Here is a 23,138-nt window from a genome sequence, read left to right as displayed (position 1 = left end):
GAGGGAGCTGCCTGATGTCAGTATGAGGCTGCTTTCCATCATCTGTGAAATGCTGTGGAGACTGGGAGAGGTTCCTGATGATTGGGGGAGGGGTCACATTTATCTTTAAGAAGATATGTATTTAAACACATAAGAGATATTTCAAGTATATGTATGAATTTAAGTGCCATTGTAGTTGAGGAGAAAATTGGAGAAGGTGGAAATGAATTTTTATGTATTAATGTTATTACAGCAGTCTTTATTTAGCTTTGCTGCAAAGGTCAGCTGTAATCTAAGAATGAGAAAAGGACATAACTGTCCATTCTTTCTGATTTTTAAATAAGAAATAGAAGGTTTCAACACATAATAACTCCAGCTCACTGAAGTATTGTTTCAGTTTTGGAAAAGACAAGCTGTTTGCATAGGTGACTTTAAAATAATTAAGTTAATCTCTGATATGCTGAGGTGATTTCAGATGTTCAGCCCCTTATCCTGCGACCCCTATCTAACCTCCTAGCCTTAAGTTGCCAGTACACTAGCAGAATACAGGCTCCTCTTCACCTTTTCAAATCATGACTGCATAGTGTGGCTCGATAGCTTTGGGCCCACTGCCACAAGCAGCTGGTCTCCCTGGACCTAGCAGGGACTGGTTACAGGAGCACACTGACCGCGGCAGAGTTTCCTGGTGGACATCAAGGAGACTAAGGAATGGTCTTGCGTGAAAGGTGGACTAACAAGTTCTCTCTGGCAAGTGAAACAGGAATTTGAATTCGTATCCTCAATCTGAAAGTATAAATCTTATATGCTTACTCCAGCCACCATGGGAAAAGTATCAGTTGTACGTGTCTGAATTTTTAATGTGTTGTGTTTCCATGTTCTGCCCCATTTGGACCACTGCTCTACCACAGAATGCCTTCTTTAATACTTGACCAACCATTCGGTGATTCCTTTTTCTCTCTGAGAAACTGTTCATTATGCTGTTTTATTATGTTGTTCAAAACAGCATGTCTCCTTCATTTTCCTATCTGCAAAAATCTGATAAAAGTTTTATTTAGAAAGTTGTGAGGCATATCTACAAAATGCAAAGATAAGTGCCATGGATATGCTTCTAAATAAAAATGTTACCTGTGTTTTTATCTTTTTTCTTGACAACTATGGGCTGTAAAGTACTGATACAATCATTACAAATTCAAAATGCCTGTTCTAATTTTATTAGTTCCTTTATTACTATCTTTATATCTTAAGCTTTCTAGCTTATTAGCTAAACGTTTCAATTTCTTATATCTTGATAATTTTTTTTTTCTTTTGGAGTCATAAATGAAGAAAATTGTATTATTAATAATAACCTAGAACTCCCCAAATCTTGGTTACTTAAGGTGCACTCATACATATAAGTTCAACGCCTTCAAGCAGCAGCAGAAGTTGAATATTGATTTCCATAAACTCAGGTTTATGTTTTGAAACACTCTCCTGCTGAAGCAAATAGGAAAACCCAGTCCTTTTTGTTTGCCTCTCTAAAGTGTAATTTGCTGAACTGCTATAACAGGGCCAGAATTGGTTAGTCCTTACATTTGATAAGTGAAATACGTCAAGGATTCGTTCATTCAAGAAACCATATATTGGTGAGTAGATCAGGATGCAAAGAGAAAGAAAACACGATTATATTTGGGATGTATAAAAGCTTCATGTGTCTCTAGAGGTTCTAATCAGAAGCTGTCAACCATGAACATCCGATAATTGAATGCTTAGAACAGGTTTTGAGCAGTCCATAAAAACAATATATAGTTGTGTATAGACAGGGACAAGTCTGTAAGCAGGTGTGTAGAAACTGGTATCAACAAAGGGTAGTGTGCATTCAGAAAAATGTCTAAAGAAGCAAATAAATGCTTTTAAATTACCTTGACCACCTCTCAAAATTGTGAAAAAGTGTTACCCTTATGATTCTTTATACTTGATACATACCAAAGTTCTTCAGTTGATAGAACACTGAAAATAAAATGATTGCTATAAAAGGAATCTGTTTTCTAAATTGTAAATACTCAGTCCACAGTTTCACACTTTTTTTTTTTTTTTTTTTTTACTTATTTCCAGTAACCAACTGCCACGTTGGAGGCATATGGAAACATTAAAAACACTGAAAACAGCTCATGTATATTTTCAATAAATGGCTGTTGAACATGACACATTAACAGTTCTGCAGATGGAAAACTATTTAGCTAACTCTTAAGCTACCCAGACCCTACACACTCTTATATTTAATACCTTGCAGTTGTCTTACAGATTAAGTAAGAATATTTAAGTTTTGATCCAGGTGTTTTCTTATTTTATTTATCACTGTTTTGGTCAAGTTTTGTCATTAAGAGCCTGGAGTGGACAGAATGATGTCACTTTATTCAAAATCTTAATGTAGCTGAATAAGGACTGCAGTGCCCTATTGGCACACAAACAAAAAGTGAAATAAACTGCTTTCACCTCTGTCACAACCACCTAAATGAATGTGGCAATTTTCCAGCAAATAGAAAATGGCATATATAGAAAGGAAATAAAAAGTTATCAGTAGGCCCTGCATTCATTAAATTATCTAAAATGCTATCAAAGTACTCTGGCTATTCTAAATGTATTCTGGCTGCCTTTTCCAAATGGACTTCGCTCTGTCTTGTCCTTAGAAGAGGGTTCCTGTCCTTTGCTTGCTGCAGACGTCATTGCTGAGCAACGTGCTTCAAACAACATCGCACTTTACTCTCCCTGTCAGCCCCAGCTGTAAGGTTTTAGTGGGGCCACAAGCAGGGTTGGAGGGGCTGAGGGTATAGTTCTGGGGGATTACTTTCCTGGGGGAAGAAAAAGCAGCAAAGGTTATTTTGAGTAAGGAACTGAATGAAGAAATCAATCTGTGCTTATTGTGTGTATGTTGGTATTCAGCTCTACAGGGTAGATCTGGGAGCGGATTAAAAGAAGCACAGGCAGTGAGACTCTGTTGTTTAAAAAATTATGTTTAGAAAGTCAAATAGATATTCAGAAATCAAGGAGGAACAGAATGCTGCAGATGAAAATGTGAAACTTTGGGAAATCTGTGAGGAAAGACAGAAGATAATGACAGAGCAAGGAATCTGGCTTGCCGAAAACCGTAACAGTTCCAATTACATCTCTGCAATCAGCCTCTAAAGTATTGCTGATACATAGGGACAGTGTGGTTTTATGAAAAACACATTCCCTAGATACTAGAGCAGTGCAAAATACTAGCAGCCAATTCCTTTCTATTTCACCTAAGCGTGAAAGCAGACAGGTACCATCACTTCTTTTTGGATATCTGCTTGGCAGTTAACAAGAAGAAATCTACCTTTTCTTTAACAAGAAGAAATCTACCTTTTATTCTTTTGTCCAGTTGTGAAATCGGGCCTGATATTTGAGTAGCTCATATGTCTTTTCGGAGAACAGTCTGCCTTAAGAAAACAACTGAAAGGTTGCTTCTGTTCCGTTGATTTTGTTGCATTGATGACCTTTTCTTAAGTGAAAGCTCAGTCTTTCTGATCTTGAACCACCTGCAAGAAGCAATAGAGAATAGGTCTATATTTAAGGAAAAAAAATATTTCTCATTTCAAGAATAACCAATGCTTTTCAACTAAATTAAAATTTATTAGTAGAAATATAAATTCCACTCATCTCCCTATTGCCATCATGATGAAAAGTAACTAAATGATGTGCAAAGGAGTCAGATATTGAAGCATTCACCGCAGTAAAATGGACAGCTAAGCTATGTCAGAGTTTCTAGAAATGGTTTTGTTTTGTTCTAATGGCAGCTTGCTTTCCTATGCACATCCTCCAGAGGTACTTCTTGGCATAAAGCTTCCAGGTACCTCATGGACATGAATTAATTTATGCTCACAAAATCCTTGAGAGAGAAGCTGCATTATTTCTGCTATGTATTTGGATTACAAAATCAGAGGTTAAGGATCCCACTGACTGGCGAGCAACTTCCAGTTTATTTTAGATGAAACCATAAGTGATTTGACCAAGGTCATGGAGAACATCTACGGAAGAATCCACTTTACCGAATCTTAGCTGCTATATCACTTTCCCTTTATTGTGATAGTGAACTGTAGGTACATGAAAAAATACTCTATTTATTCAATATAATGTCTTAAAATGGCACAAATGTGAACTGAAAAGAGAAATGGATTTTATCTGCCTCACAAGAGAGGGAGAAGTTGGTCAGGAGATTCATTTCAGAGAAATGAGTGAGTTATTTTGCTGACTGCCAGTGGTAGGTAACAATGTAATTCAATAAGCGAAGGCCAGGTTTGAATAGATAGAAAATTAATCTTCAGCCACTGTCTCCTGTGGGATTTTCCTGTGCCAATATTGATTGCATTTCAATTCCTGCCTTGAGAGAGAAATTGGTTGGAGTTAGATTTTAATTGTATTCACATGCCAGATTACTTTCCTTCAAAATATGTGTTACTTTTCTGAAAACAAAGTTTAACTGAGTATTAAAAGTGTAGCAAGCAATGCAGCAATCTACTCAGGCTTTTGGTAGAAATATCAGACTTATATCAGTAATAACATTGCATTTTCTTTTATTTATCTTTCCTTACCTTTTTAAAATTCAGATGTTGTTTACTTGTAATTTAGACTTTTAACAACTGAGAACTAGAGAATTCTTATTGAAAATAGAAGGATCTATAACAAATAAAGGATGTTGAAGGCCTGGCACGGCATTAGTTTTGCTGGTCAAGAGGCAGTGTCCTAAGTGAGTGCAACACTAACTTGCCTATAATGCTGCCCATATTTGCCTGTTGCATCCAGAACTAGTTCGGACACCTTTAGATTTAATAGTAAAATTCATCTGGTGTGAAGGGACCTATAGAACTTTTATATGATTTTGTCATTTGATGCATCTGGGTTGCCAAGGCAGGTAGATGGCTTCAATGTCAAGGTTCACAAAATACTCCCAGAAAAGCTCAACAGCAGGGGTGTAAAAAACTTCTAGGGTATTTTATGTAGTTCTGTTAGTTCTATGTAGTTCTGTTACCTGGAATGAAATTAAAATACCTAGGAGAAGAAGGGTGACAATTTTATGTTCAGATGCTGAATTTCCACAGGATTTTCAACCAAAAATCTCAGTATACTGTAGTTGCAACACTTCTGTGCAAGACCAGCTAGGATGGATATAGCCCACTTCTCTCTTACTGCCTCCCAAGTATTTCTAGTGGAAAATTAGTTGGGAAAAAATCTCATGACGGCTACTCATTCTGGTGTTTTATTGTAATAATGTGGCTTGACGGTCCCCAGCATTCTTTTCCGAAGTGTTCCGTGAAAGCATCGAGAGGATGTAATTGCTGGTGCTAATTCCAGAAATAAATTAGAGTGTTAGGCTTTTTTAATCAAATGGTTTGCAGGCATGAGAGAAATTTTCTCACGTTAACAATCAATTGTTGAGATCACATTTGCAGAATTAGACAAACTCATTACTTTGAACAGCATGAAGCCAGAAGATAACTTAGGAAAAGAACTCCAAAATTTGCTTAATGTTAGATAGCATTTCAGATAGGGGAAAAAAATTATCCTGTTTGAATATTTAGAAGAAAAGAAATGTAAAAAATGAGCCAAATTACATTGTCTGAAGCTATCATAATGTGTCATTTCAAATCACAAAACAGCTATAAACTATTACTGATTTTGTCTCTAGTTTACACACTTAAAAGTGAGCTATAACAGTGTTACTTTCTTGCTGAGTTACAATTGACTCCGATTATCCTTTTAAAATACAGTGAGTGGCATACTGTATCAAAACATTTCAGGCTGCATTGTACAAGTATTTCCTGTTTTTCTAATCCAAGTTCAAAGCTATAACAGTACTTTCTTAGTAGCATCTAAATGCAAAAGTCTAATATTCAGAAGTCCTCTGGCAACCTGCAAACATCATATCGATATCTTTATTAGAACTGTTCATGAAAATATTTGTACACACAAGAAAATAAAGGCCACCATCTGGCCTTGGATTTGCCAAGGAGGATGGCATTTTTTAAGTATTTTACACATTGTGTCAATGTATATTATTTAGCACCATAAATACCTGGAATTCACCTGATAATACAGTTGGGACAGAGAAATACCCTCAGTATCATCTTAGTTTGGATCAGGAATGCAGTGAATCTGATTGTCCCACTTACTGTGTTTCACAGAGTCTGCAAACTGGATTCATTATGAATGAAACCAAACTAGAAAATGTGTTTGTCTTGATAAAGGCCATGCAGTCCATGGGACTAGCTACAACTATTCTGAATTGTAACCTGTAAGATGCATTTCTTTGGGTTTCCCACCACTCTGAATACCTGTTTGTGCCGGACTGTGCTGACAAACATTTACATAGGCAAAATGGTAGAATCTCTTCTGCATCATTTTATTGCCTGCAGAAAAAGAATAGTCACTTACTTTGAGTATTAAGAGTTGTGTCTTCCTTTCCTTCTCATCCACTGAAGAAGTTGGGTTAAGTGATAAGGAACAGATTTAACTTTTTAGCATAAGATACAGAAGCTATGCTGTATAAAAAATAGCCATTACTGAGTGTTCACCTTCTTTTCTTCCAGAGGTTTAATTTTAATATACTTCCATTGTGAGACTCAGCTCACCTAATTCAAGGCAGCTGTGTTGCAGGGCTCTACATCTAAGCTAATTGCCCTAGGCTACCCTTACAGTCAATGGAAACAAGGAGGCATGTCTCAATCATGATTCCTCTCATGGGAAAATAGGTGTGTAATTAAGATGGGATGAATTGCACTTTAAAAGTGCCTATTTCTCTTTATTTTCTATAAAGGCAGCCTGGGGTGATCAGCTCAGCTGTAGACAGCTATGCTGTAGAAGACAGTAGAGGTCACTGGTTAGCTGAAATCTGCCCTTTGTTTCCGAAGGGAGCCACCTCCTTGAAACCCCTCTGAGATGGCTGCTTACTCCCGGCAGCGTTTGAGCCCATACTCAGCATGACGTTTGTCTGAGCTCCTGTGATGAGGCAGATGAGGAAATTGCATTTCAATTAGATTACTGTGTGGGTGACTTAAAATTTTCGTTGTCTGCACTTCAATAGTGGATAACAGACATGGTGGAAGTCTGCAAACAATAACCTTAACACACACCTGCTCGGCTGATCAGACAGATGTTTCTTTGTCCATACTGTTTTTCAGAACATAACACATTTTCAAAAAACTGATGACTCTGCAGTATTAAAAATATCCTTATAATTGTATGAAATTGCTGGCCTAAGTAATTATTTGGTATTGTGGTTGATTCATTATTGGTTTAAGTGGCCATCTGAGTGTGCAGTGAGGCCGGCTGTTGTACTGCAGCTGAGGCAGGTGAAGGTGTTACCTTCATCTTCGCTGCCTCCTGCTGCTTTCCACACTTCAGTCGATGTAGCTGAGTTAGAAAAAGCTCTGCTTTTCCAAATTTTTAAAAAATAGTCCAAAAGAGTGGAGTGAATTGGAAGGAAGCAAGAAGCTATGATGCTGGCAGATGTGGCAGGATGATAACCTGAGGCAGGAAGGTTGTGGTGAGTGCTTAAGTTTTTGGGAACCTTTCCATCCAGTCAGTTGTAGCCAGAAAAATACATGAGATTTTACCAAGACTTTTCAATAAAGTAAACCAATGACCAGAACCTGTTACAGTGATAAGTTCTAAAAAGGCTTTATTTCCTTTTCTGTGTCTTGATGTGTACCACTATTGGTCAAAAATCTATTTATGAAATGTGCATTAGTGATATAACTTTAAAATTTGTGATCTACTGTATAATTGACAGAAGGAAAATTGAGATATACCATATTTATACTTTTAAGATTCAGTACAAATTATTATATGTAATAAAAATATATGTACATGCCTAACATTATGGGTGTAAAAATTCCATGTGCTTATGAAATTTAAGTGTGTAAGGTGTTAGGCTCTCGTTTTCTTTTCTGCAGCTCATCATTTCACTGAGTTGCACTGGGTAACTTGTAATTCATAATGAGTTAAATGCAAGCATTTTCGGACCTGGAGAAAATGAGTCTGTTTATAGACAAATGCAAAATTTAGCTATTAAAGAAAGCCTGAGTCTGTTACATAAATAGAGGGAAATGTGAATGGAATTGTTTTTAGCATACTTTGTAATATTTTGACCTGTACATGTCTTTCTTTAAAAAGCCTGAAAAGAATGATACTGACTCCGGCAGCCAGAGAATCAGACCAGTATTTGAAGAAGATCCTGTTTTCCGACGGCAAACTTCTTACCAACATGCAGCAGTCCACATACCAACAGATATTTATGAAGGCTGTAAGTAGCATGTGAACAAAATGATTTTGTTATAATAGTAAACTTATTATTTGTGTCCTGTTCTTAAAAACAAATAAGCCCAACACCAATTTTTGAACTCTGATTTTAGCACAGATATGTGTTTTTTTGTTTGTTTGTTTGTTTGTTTGTTTGTTTTTGAAAAGAGGAAATAGGATCTGTACTTTTAAGTTCTGTTTTTTAGGGTGTTAATTTCGAGTCTGTAGTCTTCCTCTTCCTAAATCTCATCAGCAGGAAAGACACCTTAATGTAACCTGAGCTCTTTAAAATTCATAGCCACCATAGTGTACTGCTTATATAAATGACATAGAAATGAAAGTGGAAATGTCGGTATGATGGGGGAAAGAATCATAGCAGCTGGTAGTAATCTCAGATGGTGTGCTTGAATGACACAGAGCTAGAGGATTATTCTGGGATTCTGGCTTTAATAAGTGGTAATGTGCACTTTATTTGCAGGATAAAAGGGAAGAGACAGGCCGTTCCCTTTGCTTTTATTTGAGGAGTATTGCTACATTGCAGCTAAACTGTGTTAAAACTTGCGTGACATCATTAAGATATTTTTTAAATACCATGTAAACTTTGATATAAGATTGTAATCATAACAGTACTTAAAATGTTTTGTTCTTGCATTGAATGTAACATTTTAGATAGTATCCCTTAAAAACAATTGTCTCTCATAGAAATATATATTAGGTAGTTTTACTAACGTACAGTCCATTAACCTAAAAATAAAGAAAGACTATGACTTCTGTAGAAAGATACAACTTTAGTATCTAATCAAATGATTATAAAAGATGAAAATTTGAGTTTCTTGGGAGAGGTAGCTGCATGTGCAATATATATGGCTCGCAAGAAATTCATGATTCTTTGGGACTAGCTGTCATATTATCTGCCAAAGAAGTGGACTGCCTAAATGACTAGTGATTTAGATCCAAAGAATGGGAAGAAAGATGCATCAACTTTAATTCTGCAAAAGCCCCTCATAGGATAATAGCTGAGTAACTTAGAGTTATAAAGTTACAGATGGAGTTTCCAGAGGTAAAAACTTGAGAATACCTAAAATTTGCAGATTTCATACCAATAAACATGTAGTCATCAGCAGGTTGATTTTACAGCGGCAATGTTCATATGTCACCTGAAACACAGTAAGCAACTTGGAATGCAGATTCCTGAAACTAGAGGTTAATTTTCTTTACACAAGCAATTTTATCTGCAAGCATTTTTTTTTTTAATCCTAAAAAGGGTGATAACATATCTTGAACGCTGATGTTGTCATTTGTCTTCCTGTTCACATGAGTTAAACTGTCACTTTTTGACAGAGTTTTCAGTGCCTACTATAGCAGAAAACGGTTGTGCATTTGACAATAGTGTGATTTGCAGTTCCTTGACTGCATCGCAGTCTGCTGGTGAACACTTAAAAAGAGATATTACAACAAATGCTTCTGAGAAACTGGGAATGAGGCACAGTTTACAGCTTTTAGAGCTCTGAAGTGAGGATTTTCCTGAGTGAATTACACCTTGGAAAACAGATTTTATTGTTTCCCCTGTACTGTCTATGTTTTGTAGGATGCCAAAAGAAAAAGAGAGTTGCTCTGTGGATCTCGCAGAACAGTTTTCAATAATATTTGAACTCCCTCTTCTCTGAGATTGGCTATTCAATATTGGCTTCATTGCTATTGCCTCCTACAGTACCAGGTCACTGTCCCCAGAGGAGGGGACAATTATAGTGAGAGCCAGCTGGATTCCTGAATCTGAATTTTCACATGGATCTGTTAATCACAATTCAAACCATGTTATTTATTTTCTTGCTGGCTGAAGCTGGGAATTTTGGAATTCTGAGGCAATTTTGGAACTCTGAGGCAATATCTTATCTATGGCAGCGTTTCTTTTTTTTCTTTTCTTTTCTTTTTTCCCTGCTCAGTTTTCATTTTTATTGTGGTTATTATTTATGATTTCTAAAATAAATGTCAAATGCAGAATTTCTGTATTATGAAATTCTGAATGTGTGGATCCATCTTCCTTTTAGCCTTGTGAAACTGGAACACGGGATTAGCCAATAACTCCCTAATGGTGTGCCACCTATTTAAACCTGCAAAGTAGTATGTCCTGTAAAAATAGTTTTCTTTGCCTTCCTGCATATTCAGTGATGTGCTTATTTTGAAATACAATGATGAGCTTTTTGTGAAACAGTCCCTTTTATTTTATCATAGAAATATGTGACGAATCATGACTTAATATCCATTCACTAACATCTAGATTATTACTTTGGGGCTCACTCGAGTGCAGAAAGGAATACTACGAAAATGATCCTTACTCTCTTCTCTGCGCCTGGTGTTAAAATCTCAGTAGAGACAAGGAAAAATCGAGGGAGTTTGTTTATTTGCCTGTGTGTAAGGATTACAGTCGCACTATAAGAGAGGTCAACCCAAATAAAATGGGCCCAAATCAGCCTTTTACTTGAGTATTTTCAAGAGTTCCATTTTAGATCTTGAAATAAAATCAATCTGCTGCCGAAAGCGGAGCAGCCCGTCAGGTCAGCTGTCTGCTACGTGCCCTGGGAATTAGTCAGGCATCTTCTATTAATAATAGCCAAAGCTTCGTGTCTAAATCCCCACTGAAACTGTATCCCGCTCGTCCCTAAGCAGGATACGGGCGTAAGAGGCAGTGGGCGGCCGATGGCAGGGGAGGGTCATTTGCCCGTGGGTGCCCCGTGCGTTGCCCTGGCTGCTGGCAGCAGACGGTACCTGATGCTCATCACTGCTAAGCACTAAGGTGCTAGGCAGAGCACGCAAGCAAGTACTGCTTTTTTTTAGTTGTTCCTGCTTCACTTCCTCTGAGTCAGAAGTTTAAATGTTATTTCCACATATCACAATTTAACTCACGTTAGAGTTGATTGAAGTGTCAGATTGGCAGTGCTTATATACAGAGCAATGTCTTCAGCATGATGACATCGCTTTGGACGGATACCAGCAAATGAAAAAGATTTCCCCTGGCCAGAGTTTATTATACCAGTTGTAAATAAAGCTGTGATTAGTTGGTCGTTCATTTAGCTTAATGACTTAAAAAAAATACGTACTGTTTGTTCATCTTGCCCTCTTATTGGGATGGCAATCAAAATCTTGGTTTCCTTAAAGCCTCATCAGGTGTGTATTATTTTTTGATAGCAAGCTTGACAGCTAGTATCAGGTTCTACCTTTGTAACCGGGTGTTATTTGCAAATGTTCAGCTGTTGATTTTTTGACATAATAGTCCTTAATGCTGGGAGGCAATCAAAACTTTTAAAAAAATTTTGAAATATTGTTGGTTTGATGCTGCAGCAATTTCTGTTATCCTCTTTGCCTGGAATTGCTGTACTATCCAACAACTACTGAAAATCTGGGGTGTCTCAGGCCACAAGCTTATTGGGAAGAAATTTTCTTTCAGAAGAAACTTTGTAATGTTGGCAAATAAAGTCATAGGCGCAAGAATACCCTTCTCCTCCAATCCTCCTTCTCTTCCCTCTCCCTCCCACAAAAAAACAAAACAAAACCCAAGAAAAAATGCATTGTCTTTTGTTCTTGAAATGTCATATGTTTAGATAATAAATAAGGCTTATTCAGGAAGCCATATATTGATAAAGGGCTTGCGTAAATATTTTGGAGTGCTACATCAGCATTTCTGAAATGAGCAAAGGAGCAATAAAACTTTTTTTGTGTCTCACTGTACTTTGTTTAAAGAACAATGCGGTGTTTGTTTGTTTGTTTTTTAACATACAGGCAACACGGTTTTTGCTTTGGAAATATTTGCTTTGAAAGATTAAGATTAATGCTGTTGAATTCATGTACTGATGATAGCTGAGAAATTGAAGCTTATTATTTTTTCTGTGCTTTCTTCTAAAGGATAAACAAATATTGCTGTTTTACTAAAGCTGAAATTGAAAAAAGGTTGTGTGTTTTCTTGTTTTTTTTGTTTTTTTGACTCTTGATTGTTTCTTTGTGTTCACATCTTTGAATTTGGAGACACCTTTTGCTTTGGAAATAGAAATTGGATTATATCATTGTGTATGTCTCATGCAGCTGGCATGATTACTATTTGTTCTAATCTATTTTTTAATATTTTCTGTGATTTTAATCTGTGAGCTATTTGGGGGAGGGGGGAGAAAGTAATGAGTGAAGTGGACCTTTAAACAAATTCTCTGTCAGCCTGTTTTAAATACCAAACACTATGGCTTGGGGTAAGTATAAAGCAGATGTGAGTTCCAGCTACATCCCCGTGTGCTACTAGCCTGACTAGCTGCTTTCAGTATTAAACCTGGAAGGAAAATACTGAAGCATAAACCTAAGCAAAGAACTCCAGGGTCAGTATTACTTTTATGTTCTGAATATTATGATCTTATATTATTTTTTTTTTATGAGTAGCTTATTAAAGCTCCCTGAAAGAAAATCTTTTTAAAATAAGCAGCAAAAAGAAATAGTGTTTTAAATTTGATGAAAATGTTTGTTGCTGTCAGAATTCAGAAGGCCAAACAACTTCGACAGTATCCTCCATCATCGCCTTGGTCCTTGAATTACACTGGTTTTATTGGATGGTCTAGCATATTCACCTGATGTCATGTTTACTATCACTTCCATCTTAAATTATCGAAGTTTAATGATAAGGTAGGATAACAAAAAAATGATCTGGTATCTCATCTTAATTGCTTCCTGAAATTGCTAACTACTCCTTGAAAGACTAAACTGTGTCAAGAGAAGCTAATCTTGTATAGTGTTCTTAGATAGCAAAGCTCAACAAAAAATACGAAACCTATGGTATTTTCTGTTTCCCTACATTATTTTTGAAGATACTTTCTGTTTCTGAGCTCTTACAGACGAACTCAATGTTGCAAGTTAAAGACAAGAAAATGTGCTGCTATATTGTCCTTTTTGCTGAAACAAAAATTTGATAGCGGTACATTTGTTAACTGCAGATAGAGAGGGGATAGAACATTTCGATATTTCTGTAGCGTATGTGTCCATTTGCTTTTCTGTTGACACAGAGAACCGAGGGGTGCAAGAGCTATGACATCAGAAGAACAGAAAATACAGGAGCATGACTCTAATTTAGTGGTTTGTGTCTTCTGCTGAAAAGACAAGGGGACTTTGGTTCTGATTCCTGTCCCGTAAATTGTTGCAATGTTGTATATCAGATGATCACTGAGGAAAGGAAAATGGAAAAAAAAACTTGAAAACAAGAATCAAAACCCACTCTGGTTTCTGCTGTAAACTGTTCTAGAAGCCCCTTGACAGTGATATTACAGGCATTCATTCATTTTTCCCTATATTCCTGGCATATTTGAAATCTGTAGTAAGAGTGGTTGTTTGCTTGAATTGTGAATGTTTGTGTTTCGCCACTGTGGGCTGTATCGTGCCTTGGCACAGATCTTACAAGAATGTGAGTCTGAAGAGTCTTAGGTTGCATTGCATCTTCAGCCCAACTGTAGCAGATAAGCCGGTGTATTTTGGAGGGCTCAGCTGTTTGTCGAGAGATAATAATCAGCCTATGTGTGTATTTATATATTATATATGATCTACTACCTGGTTAATCTTTCAAACATCATGGTGAGAGGTGAAAAGTCATACCAGAAGCCAAACCAGTGATAAATGGTTAAACTGATAATTATGGATCTGGCTTCAATAAAATAGAAAACCCTAAAATGAAGAGACTTTTCAGAGTGCATTTTCCCCCAAGTTCTTTACTTTTGAAAACCCAGGTCTTTAGGCAGAAAGGTGCTGAAACACCTTCATGTTCTGCCTTTTTACTGTAAAACATTAATCTTTAATTTGCCTGGATGGTAATAAAATGTGTGAAAAATAATTTTCTGGTAAATTAGATGCAGATTATCATTATGATTCCATGTTGTTACCTTTCACTGCATATTTATTGACCATCAATCTGGTATCTGTCCAGAATTATCTTGTACATTAACACAGGTCTCAAGATTCCAGTGTTTGTTAGGCTGCTTAACTGAGTAATAAATGTTTAAGCTGTGCATACTGCCAAAATCTATTTTGGAGGCCAGATGATTACTGCTGTTCCTCAGATCTCTTTCCATTGCTTCTGCAATATTTTCTCTTATGCACAGCTTGGAATACCAATTAATATTGAATCCTCTTGTACCCAGAGGGGAAATTTGGCTCTGCAGCAAGGTTGGCTGTGTTTTTCTGGTAAAGATAGCTAACACTGGCATTTGCATTTTAAAATACAGACTGCAAAGCAGACCACTCTGAATATCAGTAGGTCCTTAATTATTGGACATATGGGGGGGGGGGGAAGATATTTAAACCCAGGCCGTTTGAGAGAGCATTTGATTCTTTTGTGTGAGATTCTCCCTATGCAGGAACCAGTGCAAGGATTCTTCATTTCATAAATCTTGCTCAGATTTTCAAAACAGGTTGGTATGGCATGTCTATGTTATCCAAGCCTTGTATTTGTCTCCCTGGAAGGGAAAGTGTCATCTTAGGCCTTTGCTCAGTTACATCACTTAGAAGCTTGAGTGGATGTGAGGGGTGACAACCATGTTCTCAAATCTGCTATACAGTGAGGAAGAACCGTCAGCAGGTTACTCTGGCTTTCTGTGAGTGTAAATGACATATAAATCCTTTTATAGGATTACCTGTACAAAGATAGATAGATCCCTGTCTTTGTGTAATCATTTTGTCAAACCTGTGTCTAGAGAACTATAAGGGCATATGGAAGGAAGTATTTGTTATATTTGCAAGCTTAGAACAGCAATAGATGTTTGGATGTGTTTCATTCTTGTCTCGTAAGTAGATGTGATGAGGTAAATTGGCTATTAGAAGAAAAGTGTTCTAGGATTGCTTTAAGTAATTAATAACTAAGAAGTGCTTATGCAAGAGCTTTATGGAAAAAAAAAGTTATGTCTAAGGGGGTTTAAAACCTAATTTAAATGGGAGTGTGAGAGGTCTGGAAATATTACTTGGTGACTTGCTCTTCAGAATAGTTTGGGAGTCTGTTATTCCCCTCACTGCCCCCAGTAAGCATGTTTCCCTTCTTATTTCATACTCTGTTGGCATACTAAATTGAAGTATTTAGTATGTACTCAATACATGTGAGATGTAGGGGAAGAGGAAGGAGCGGAGAAGGGAAGGAGAAGCATGGCCTCCCCCCTTTTCTTGTCTTTCTCTGTTCTCACACAAGCTGCCAGCTCGCTCTGGGTGTCAAGGGTATAACCTCTGCTACCCTCTCCAGAGCTAACACGTGTGTGCAGGCAAGTTTTACCTCTACCCCTGCATAGTCATTTCATCTGCTGATGTTGTCCAGGATGAACATGCAAGTGGAAGCATAGCACAAAGTTGCGCAAGTCCTTAAAGATGAGGGAAAGATGTTTGAAACTCAATATATTGTAGAATACATAAAATAACTACTATATATTGCTAAGAACGAGCGCCTTGACACATACATAGGCTCTATTAATGCCAAAAATAATATATTACTATATGAAGCATTTGTGTTATTCCTTTCTGGGCCTGCACCAATTGTAAGGAGGAAGAAAAGAAGTCCAAGGTTTTCTCTTGGAAAGGATATCTGTTTTCAGCTTTGAAATACAAAAACTTCCTTGAAATTAGTGAAATCCTTTATTAATATTTTGTCCAAAATTCATAGTCTATAGCACTCTTAACACCATGCAGAATGCAGCTTAAAGTATGTGGTTACTACTTATGTATTTAGCATTACCTGACTCACTGATTTGGCTAGTTCGCTTCATTCTTTTTCCCATATAAGATCATTTCCTGTCATGGATATTAGAAAGGAATGATCTGTAATTCAATAATAAGGTGCTGCTCTGGCAAAACATAAATAACAGAATTTTTCCCGTTGTTGAAGAGTATTCTGTGAAGTTTGGACAATGTAATTTGAATGTAGGCATTTCTATTTAACACATATGCACACACACGCACACACACCATAAGATATTTAAATAATTAATACTACCCAAGTATTAATTTTCAGTTTGTACTGTATTCAGATGTCCATTTGAGAATAGATTATATTTTGTTGTGTTTTCTTCTCTTGTGCATGATGTAGATATCTTGCATCAGTTAATTTGAAATTCAGGTTAGATTGTTATGTTCTTATGATGTTACTGAATTAGTGTAAAAAAATCTTAGTTGTTTCTCTGTGTCAAAACTTGTGTTCTGCCAAATTAGATATGGTTATTTTTCTGTTTGGCACTGCTGCCTTTCACACTTCTGTTTCTATCAGTAATAATGAATTGGTTTCATTTGTTTTGTGCCTTGCCTTCCCTGGGGTCTCTTAATCCTTTAGACTGTATGTACCTGATTTCCTCCTTCTTTTGCATCAAATTCAGCCCTAGAAATTACTTAGCAATTATAGTCTTACAGATTCTGGTACACTCTCTTTGGGATCCTTTTAAGCCTCAAATGTGGATATATTTTATAACTGACACATGATGCATACTTCTGTTCGTTGCATTAGCTCTTGTCCTCCATCCTAACAAGAAGCCCACACTCATCATCTAGTTCTTTTCTCCAGATGGAGTTCAGATCACTCCAAAGCTCTGTCCATCCTTTCTTTTTCTTTCTGATGATAATTTCGTCTTCTCTCTTCCAGTTCATGTCTGTTTGTTCTCTTTTTTTTCATGGGTTCTGGTCTCTTGACTGCCTCTTCTTCTTTTCTGCTTAAATTTGCATCTTTTCTATTTTTTTTCCCCTCTTGCATATGCTTTATGATTGCTTTTTTCTCATTGCATAGTGGGAATTCCAGCTTCATCAGCTCTGTTCCTCCCCCAGGAGGGAGCATATCAATATCTTTCTCTGCTTCATGCTTACGGTCATGATTTCTTAACCATTAACCATCTTATTCAGAACGTTTCCTTCTGATCCTCTTGCTCAGCAAACATCTGCAAAATTTTAGTTGTCTGTTCTGTGCCTTGCTTTCTTATCACCTTTAGGATTTCAATGTTTCTCCAAGTGCATTTCTAGTCATTTTTTCATCTTCCTATCACATAATATTTTATACAGAAATAGCTTTTGTCATGCTTCTGCTCAAGATAATACACATCTTGCAGCCTTGGCATCCTGTCATCTTCAGTGTGTCCTTTCCCCTGGAGTCCCCTCTCATATGCTTCATTAAGCAATATTTTTCTCTGTTTTTTATTCCATTGCTTTAAATAAGAAAGGCTGAAAGCTTACAAACTTGCTGAACTCTCCTTTTTCTGGTAGCTTCTCTGCTTCTTGTTTTGGATTTCAGTAGTAGTTGATTATTTTCCAGGATATAACTCATTTGAAGATAAATATTGACAATTTTTAAACAATATTTTCTAAAATCTAAAACAGTTCTTTTCTCTCCTCCTGCATAAAAATATTTGTCAGTTTTGCCTCCTGAGTATATTTTTCAATGGAAAAATGTGCTGGAAAAAATAATTGCACGTTATCCATTTACTATGTTTACATCATGTTATACCTGACCTCTGAGCTGGTTTAACATAACTGAATAAACTATATATGTATTAAAGTGGGTTTATGCTTGAACTATCTTGTTTCTCAGCAGAATTTCTGAGCTGAGATACAAAACCTCATTGAGACCATTATCTGCCAGTTCTACTGGAGTTAACTCCTATCTGTCAGACCTCCTTCAAGTAAATGAACATTTTATTCTGCCTGTAAAAGCAATTATCCTAAGCAGCTGTTTTAAAGAGAGACCAGGGCTTTTTCTTCAATCAGCATTCATACAATGTTAAAGTCTTAATTCCTCTAATAAATAGGACCATGTATCTCATTGCAAGTCAACTTTCAACTTGCAATTTATTTATTTAAAAGGTCTTATTTTGTACAGCTGGAAACATGGTTCTTTAAAACAATTATCTGTGTAACTGTTCATTTGGTAGGGTTTTTTCACTGTAAGTTATTTACATTTTCTAACCTTCTGGCCTCTTCCTGTGAAGCACTGAGTGTCCTTGGTATCCATTTATTTCCAGTAGCATTTAAAAGCAGCTAGGACCATTCAGGTCAGCAGCTTACTTTGTGGTGGGGAAAAATAAATAGTCACTGATCACAGGAAAAGGGGGGGGGGGAGGGGGAATCTAGACCTTGCCCTTCTCAGTTGGTGCTTGAAAATCAAAGGCGCACTTGGGTAGCTCAGCATGATGGGTATAGGAAGTGACAGGCCACTCAGAGCTGAAGGAAAGAAGATAATGAAATCTTAAATTAGAATAGCTTCCAAAACAGGTTGACAGAACAGCTCAAAACAAATTTTAAAAAGTCACATAGATCTTAGTAAATGGGAAGAAGAACCACGGATTGGGAATGCAAGAAGACAGGTAAATTTGTAGAGACTTGCAATTTATACCTGGATACTTTATCGCATAAGTGTGTTTCCAGAGAGGCCAAATAGAGTTTTCTGAATTTATGTTAGTTATCTATTTAAAGTTCCTAAGAGACTGTAGTGTCATATCTTCTGTTTTACATATACCCAACAGGGTGAAAACAGACTTTTTGTAACAGCCCTATATCAGGAATAGATATATATGCAATTATTCATATTCCTATGACTCGTTATGGAAGAGCAGTACTGAAATTGCTTGTTAGAAGCAGCCAAGCAGGATTAGATGAACCTTGCCCACAGTTTAAAACCCTTTCTTGGGACAGTAGGAGATGCAAGATGTAAGAAGGAAGGAGTGAGTAGGGGCTACTGAACTGGAGGAGGGCCAGATAATTTGGTTTACTGTTACCTAGACAATTTTTCTTCTATCAATAAGCAGAGACTTGGTTGTCCAGGCTGTTGCTTTGCTATATTTGAAATCCAAATCACAAGAGTGAAGATGTTACTTTGACTCTGATTCAGGTTCTCACAGTCAACTTGGATGGATCAAATATGTACTTTGTGCATTGTATCAGTGTCATTTCATTTAATTCAAATGAACACCCGACATATCCAGTATTATCAGTTTTATTATTAATTTCTCAAAGGTTCCAAATAAGAGTATGACCACGTCTGGCTCCAAGTTTTATTCTCTGATGTTCAGTGGAACCAGGTTTTCACCTTCCCTTCCTCTACATAAAGATGTTCCAAAATTACAGTGTCTGAATGAGACACTTCTAATGTAGAAATAACTATGTGATGGGCAGTTCAGATCCAGGAAATACAGTGCCCTGCTCCTGTGACTGATGGATCCTGCCCTTCCCTTCCCTGCTCTTCGATTCCTTCTGCTTTACAAAGCTAAAACACTTCAAACTAGTTGGATTTGGTTTTCATTACCACTTGAAAGTTTTCTTGAATCCTATTACTCTGATGGCTAAAGATGTGAATAAAATTGGATTTAGAACCATTTCTGTTAGAGTAAAATTGAAATATGACCTGTAAGATCACTGTGTTTTATCATTATTTCTCAGAGAAAGAGCCAGTCACCCGTTGAAATGTAAATAATATAATATTCTGGCCTCAGCAGCCTTGATACTAATGATATTTGAGAAAATGTCACTGTTTGTGGTAATGTCTGTGACATTATCTCACATCACTATGCGATGACTAAGTTGTGTAATAATACTATCAACACATTAAAAGATACTACTTAAAATGTCTATCACTCATAGTTATAAAATGCCATTAAAATTATAAACAAATTATTGAATATTTATTTTCATTATCTCATAATTGCAATTTATCTTAGTGAATACATATTTGAATCCTGGAGAATTTTGATAGAAATCTGGATGTATAGATTACTTACCTATATTTTTCAGAGTAATACATTCATAGTAGACGAAGAAAGTAGATAAAACAAGCAGCATAAAATTGCAATTCAGTGAGGTCTTCATCTGCAAATCGTAATTTGTCACTATATTTTACTTAGTCTTTCTGACTGTTGAATATCTCTGGAAGGCCTTTTGTGTATCATGACTGATTTTCAGTTTCCTAATCAAGTGGCATGCTTCCTTGCCTTTTCCTGTAATATCTGTGGCTTGATCTAAATGTTGGTCTCATCAATCTTAATTGCACAGCGTTCCTTCCGTTCCCGAGATCTGCTCGCATATTTAAGGTAGGTAGGTCATGCTGTTTGAATACCGTTGCCTTTTGGGTAGTTGCTCATTTAGAACAGTTGCAGTAATGTAGATTCTGTTGGATATTTCAACTATCTGTCTTTCAGGTGTTGCTGAAACCTGGTGGGTTCATTGAAAAGTGCCTTCCAATTTGTAATTCTGACAGTAAATTGCCGAGGAATAACCACAGGTCAAGAAAATAGCTTATCTTACCTTGTTTTCATATTGGACATAACTCTATACTTGACTTTGTTAGGAGACCTAAAGCTGTAGATAAAGAGAGTATTAATTAGCTCAAGCTTCCCTTTATCATGTTGAAGTAATAGATAATTGTATCTTGACTTTAGCTGGGCTAACATTTCACCTGAAGCATCTAAATAAAACAATTAATAAACTAATAAATTTTATTATTAAACTAATATTTCCATCCTAACATATAAGCTACTTTTCCTATGAACATTTGATACAGTGAAGACTTGACGGCAGTTGCACTTGTACTTAAAAATTTAACAGCAAAGGAATGAAAAAATCCTACAATAATGGTAAAAATAACACATTACAATTAAATTGTTGGATCCTTTGTGTTAGTAAAATAATAGAAAAATCAATTGATTTCCTGCAACTTATCCTGACAACTTATAAATGAGAAGGAATTATGTCCTGGAAATTCCATTAGTTCCAGCTTGAATATAATAGCATGGACAGTGAATAAATGAGATTTCATTGAAGGATGCCTACTCTATATTTAGAAGAGATTGGCTGAGAGATATAGAGTGTAGCCACTAAATTATTTCTTTATAACTTAAATTTCATTTCCTGCATTCTCGCCAGCATGAGAAATTTACATTGCCTAACCATGAAAATCTTTCTTGATTTGAAAATATGACGGGAATGTGGAAACTGCATTTTGACATACAGGCTAGGTAGTTGCAACATTTATCTTTAGGTCATGTAGATGTCTGTTTACTTGATTTTAATGGTATTGCTTTTTTTTCCTGAAATTAATAATGCCTTTTTTTCCACATACGCAAAATGTTCTTATGTGTCCACACATAAAGTAATGCTAGCCCATTTGGGTAAATGTGTTTGCCCAGGATATGGTGAACACAGCTTTATTTTTATCGTGTTGTGGGTTTTGATGAATTACAGGTCTTGCTTGTGCGGACTCTGTCTTTATTTATTTATTTTTTTCTTTAGAGAATAACTTCCAAAAACTTCTAATTTTTAAGTTAAAGATGAATTTGTTGATAAAGTTGTATGTAAAAATGCCTTCTTATGGTTATTTATGATGCATCAATTATAATACATTTTTCCTGATTGCCCGCTCTCCATATATACCTCAGAACTGGTGCTGATTGCCATGTGTGAAGAATCTGCCAAGTCAAACTGCAGCACTCGATCGTGTTGTGGGTGCTATTTTAAGATGGAAGGGAAAAAGAAGTATAAAGGAAAACATTATTTAAAAATAACTGTAATTAGGATCATAAATTCTCTTATTTCTGATAATTATTGCATGAACTTCTGTGTTCCTACACATGGAACAACTTTCTATAAGTAGGAAGAAGTCTGTATGTTGATAGTCTGTTCTCTGAGGGTAATGGGATATTTGATGGTGTCTTGGCTTTCTGTGTCTAGTATGAAGATTCACCATTTGCAGACTGTTCTTTTGCAAGAGGAGTTGTAATTCTATGTAGTTTAGTTGTTTGCAGTTAATAATAGGCTAACATGAAAAGTTTTGATTTAGAAAGGGCTTATAAGGCTAGGTTTCATTTCAAGCATCTAGTAAATTTTAGGGTTCTTCTGCAAAAAAGTATTGCTAGGACTTCTTGTATAATAAGACTAAAGTTCAGTAATGTAGAAAAGCAACATGGTGCAAGGAACTGTGTGCGTCACAGATTCCAATTTCCCTTTATCCCAAACATCCTTATCTCTTTAAACTATTAAAAAAGCATGTCTCATTGTGTGAGGAGCATTACACCACCAAATAGCTAGCAAGGTACAAACCCATGCAGATCAGCAGGGAAACTCTTTGTCCATCCAGAAGTCACACACCCCGGACAACCAGGGAACAGTGCTCCAGGAATAATTCACACCTGGCAGAGGATAGCAACTCCCTTGGAGCCTCATTACTCTGCAGGTAGGACCCAACTGGTGACATGACGGGTGGGTTGCTTTCTCCCAGAGTCATGAATTTGAACAACCCCAAATTTTGAACAGCCCCAAACCAGCGTAACCGAATGCAGTGCCATGCTGAAGCACAGAGAGGGCGAGGGCTTAATAACTTGAACTGGTTTAATAGCCATTTGCAGCTCAGGGGCCATGGGTTTAGCCACAGGCCGTAGCTTTATTGTTCCCCGACCACTTTTGTCTATAAAAAGACTAGGAGAGACATATGAAATGTCTTTGTGTGTGCACATAATAGATCAAATAGCTGTAAATATTCTTGTACTGTAAAATAAATGTGATGACTTGTCTGCAATCGACAAGCTGCATGATGTTGAGGAGTCACTGCCTCTCCTGCTCATCTTTAAAATAACAGTGGTGGTGCCTTCCCTTGCGAATACCTGCCATCAAGTCAAAAAGTTATGACAGCCAAGTAGCATCCATTCTTAAGTTAAATATGTGTAATACAGAGATTACTAATTAGTTGGTTAAGAATTTCAGAAAGGTGGAAGGTGCTCAAATTTCTTCAAACAAATTGGGTATGGAGTTATCTATAGGTTACCAGGCTGACAGCCTGGCTTTCTGTGGTGAAAGTCTTGAACACCTACTCATGGTGGTGTTCTGGCGGTGGTGGTGTT

At 36.6% G+C, this 23,138-nt stretch overlaps 1 protein-coding gene across 2 annotated transcripts in view; it reads left to right on the top strand.

Annotated features, from left to right (window-relative positions):
- The window catches only part of CACNA2D1 (calcium voltage-gated channel auxiliary subunit alpha2delta 1), a 421,781-nt gene that overhangs the window by 240,889 nt on the left and 157,754 nt on the right, over nt 1-23,138 (top strand). For both annotated transcript variants that reach the window (XM_013944009.2, XM_067316841.1), the window contains one exon: nt 8,152-8,281. In XM_013944009.2, the coding sequence (XP_013799463.2) occupies nt 8,152-8,281 (130 nt within the window). The remainder of the gene's footprint in view (nt 1-8,151; nt 8,282-23,138) is intronic.

Source organism: Apteryx mantelli, chromosome 1 (assembly GCF_036417845.1).
Source record: "Apteryx mantelli isolate bAptMan1 chromosome 1, bAptMan1.hap1, whole genome shotgun sequence".
Lineage (NCBI taxonomy): Eukaryota > Metazoa > Chordata > Aves > Apterygiformes > Apterygidae > Apteryx > Apteryx mantelli.
Note: the sequence above shows the minus strand (reverse complement) of the source record. Positions and strands in the feature narration are given on the sequence as shown.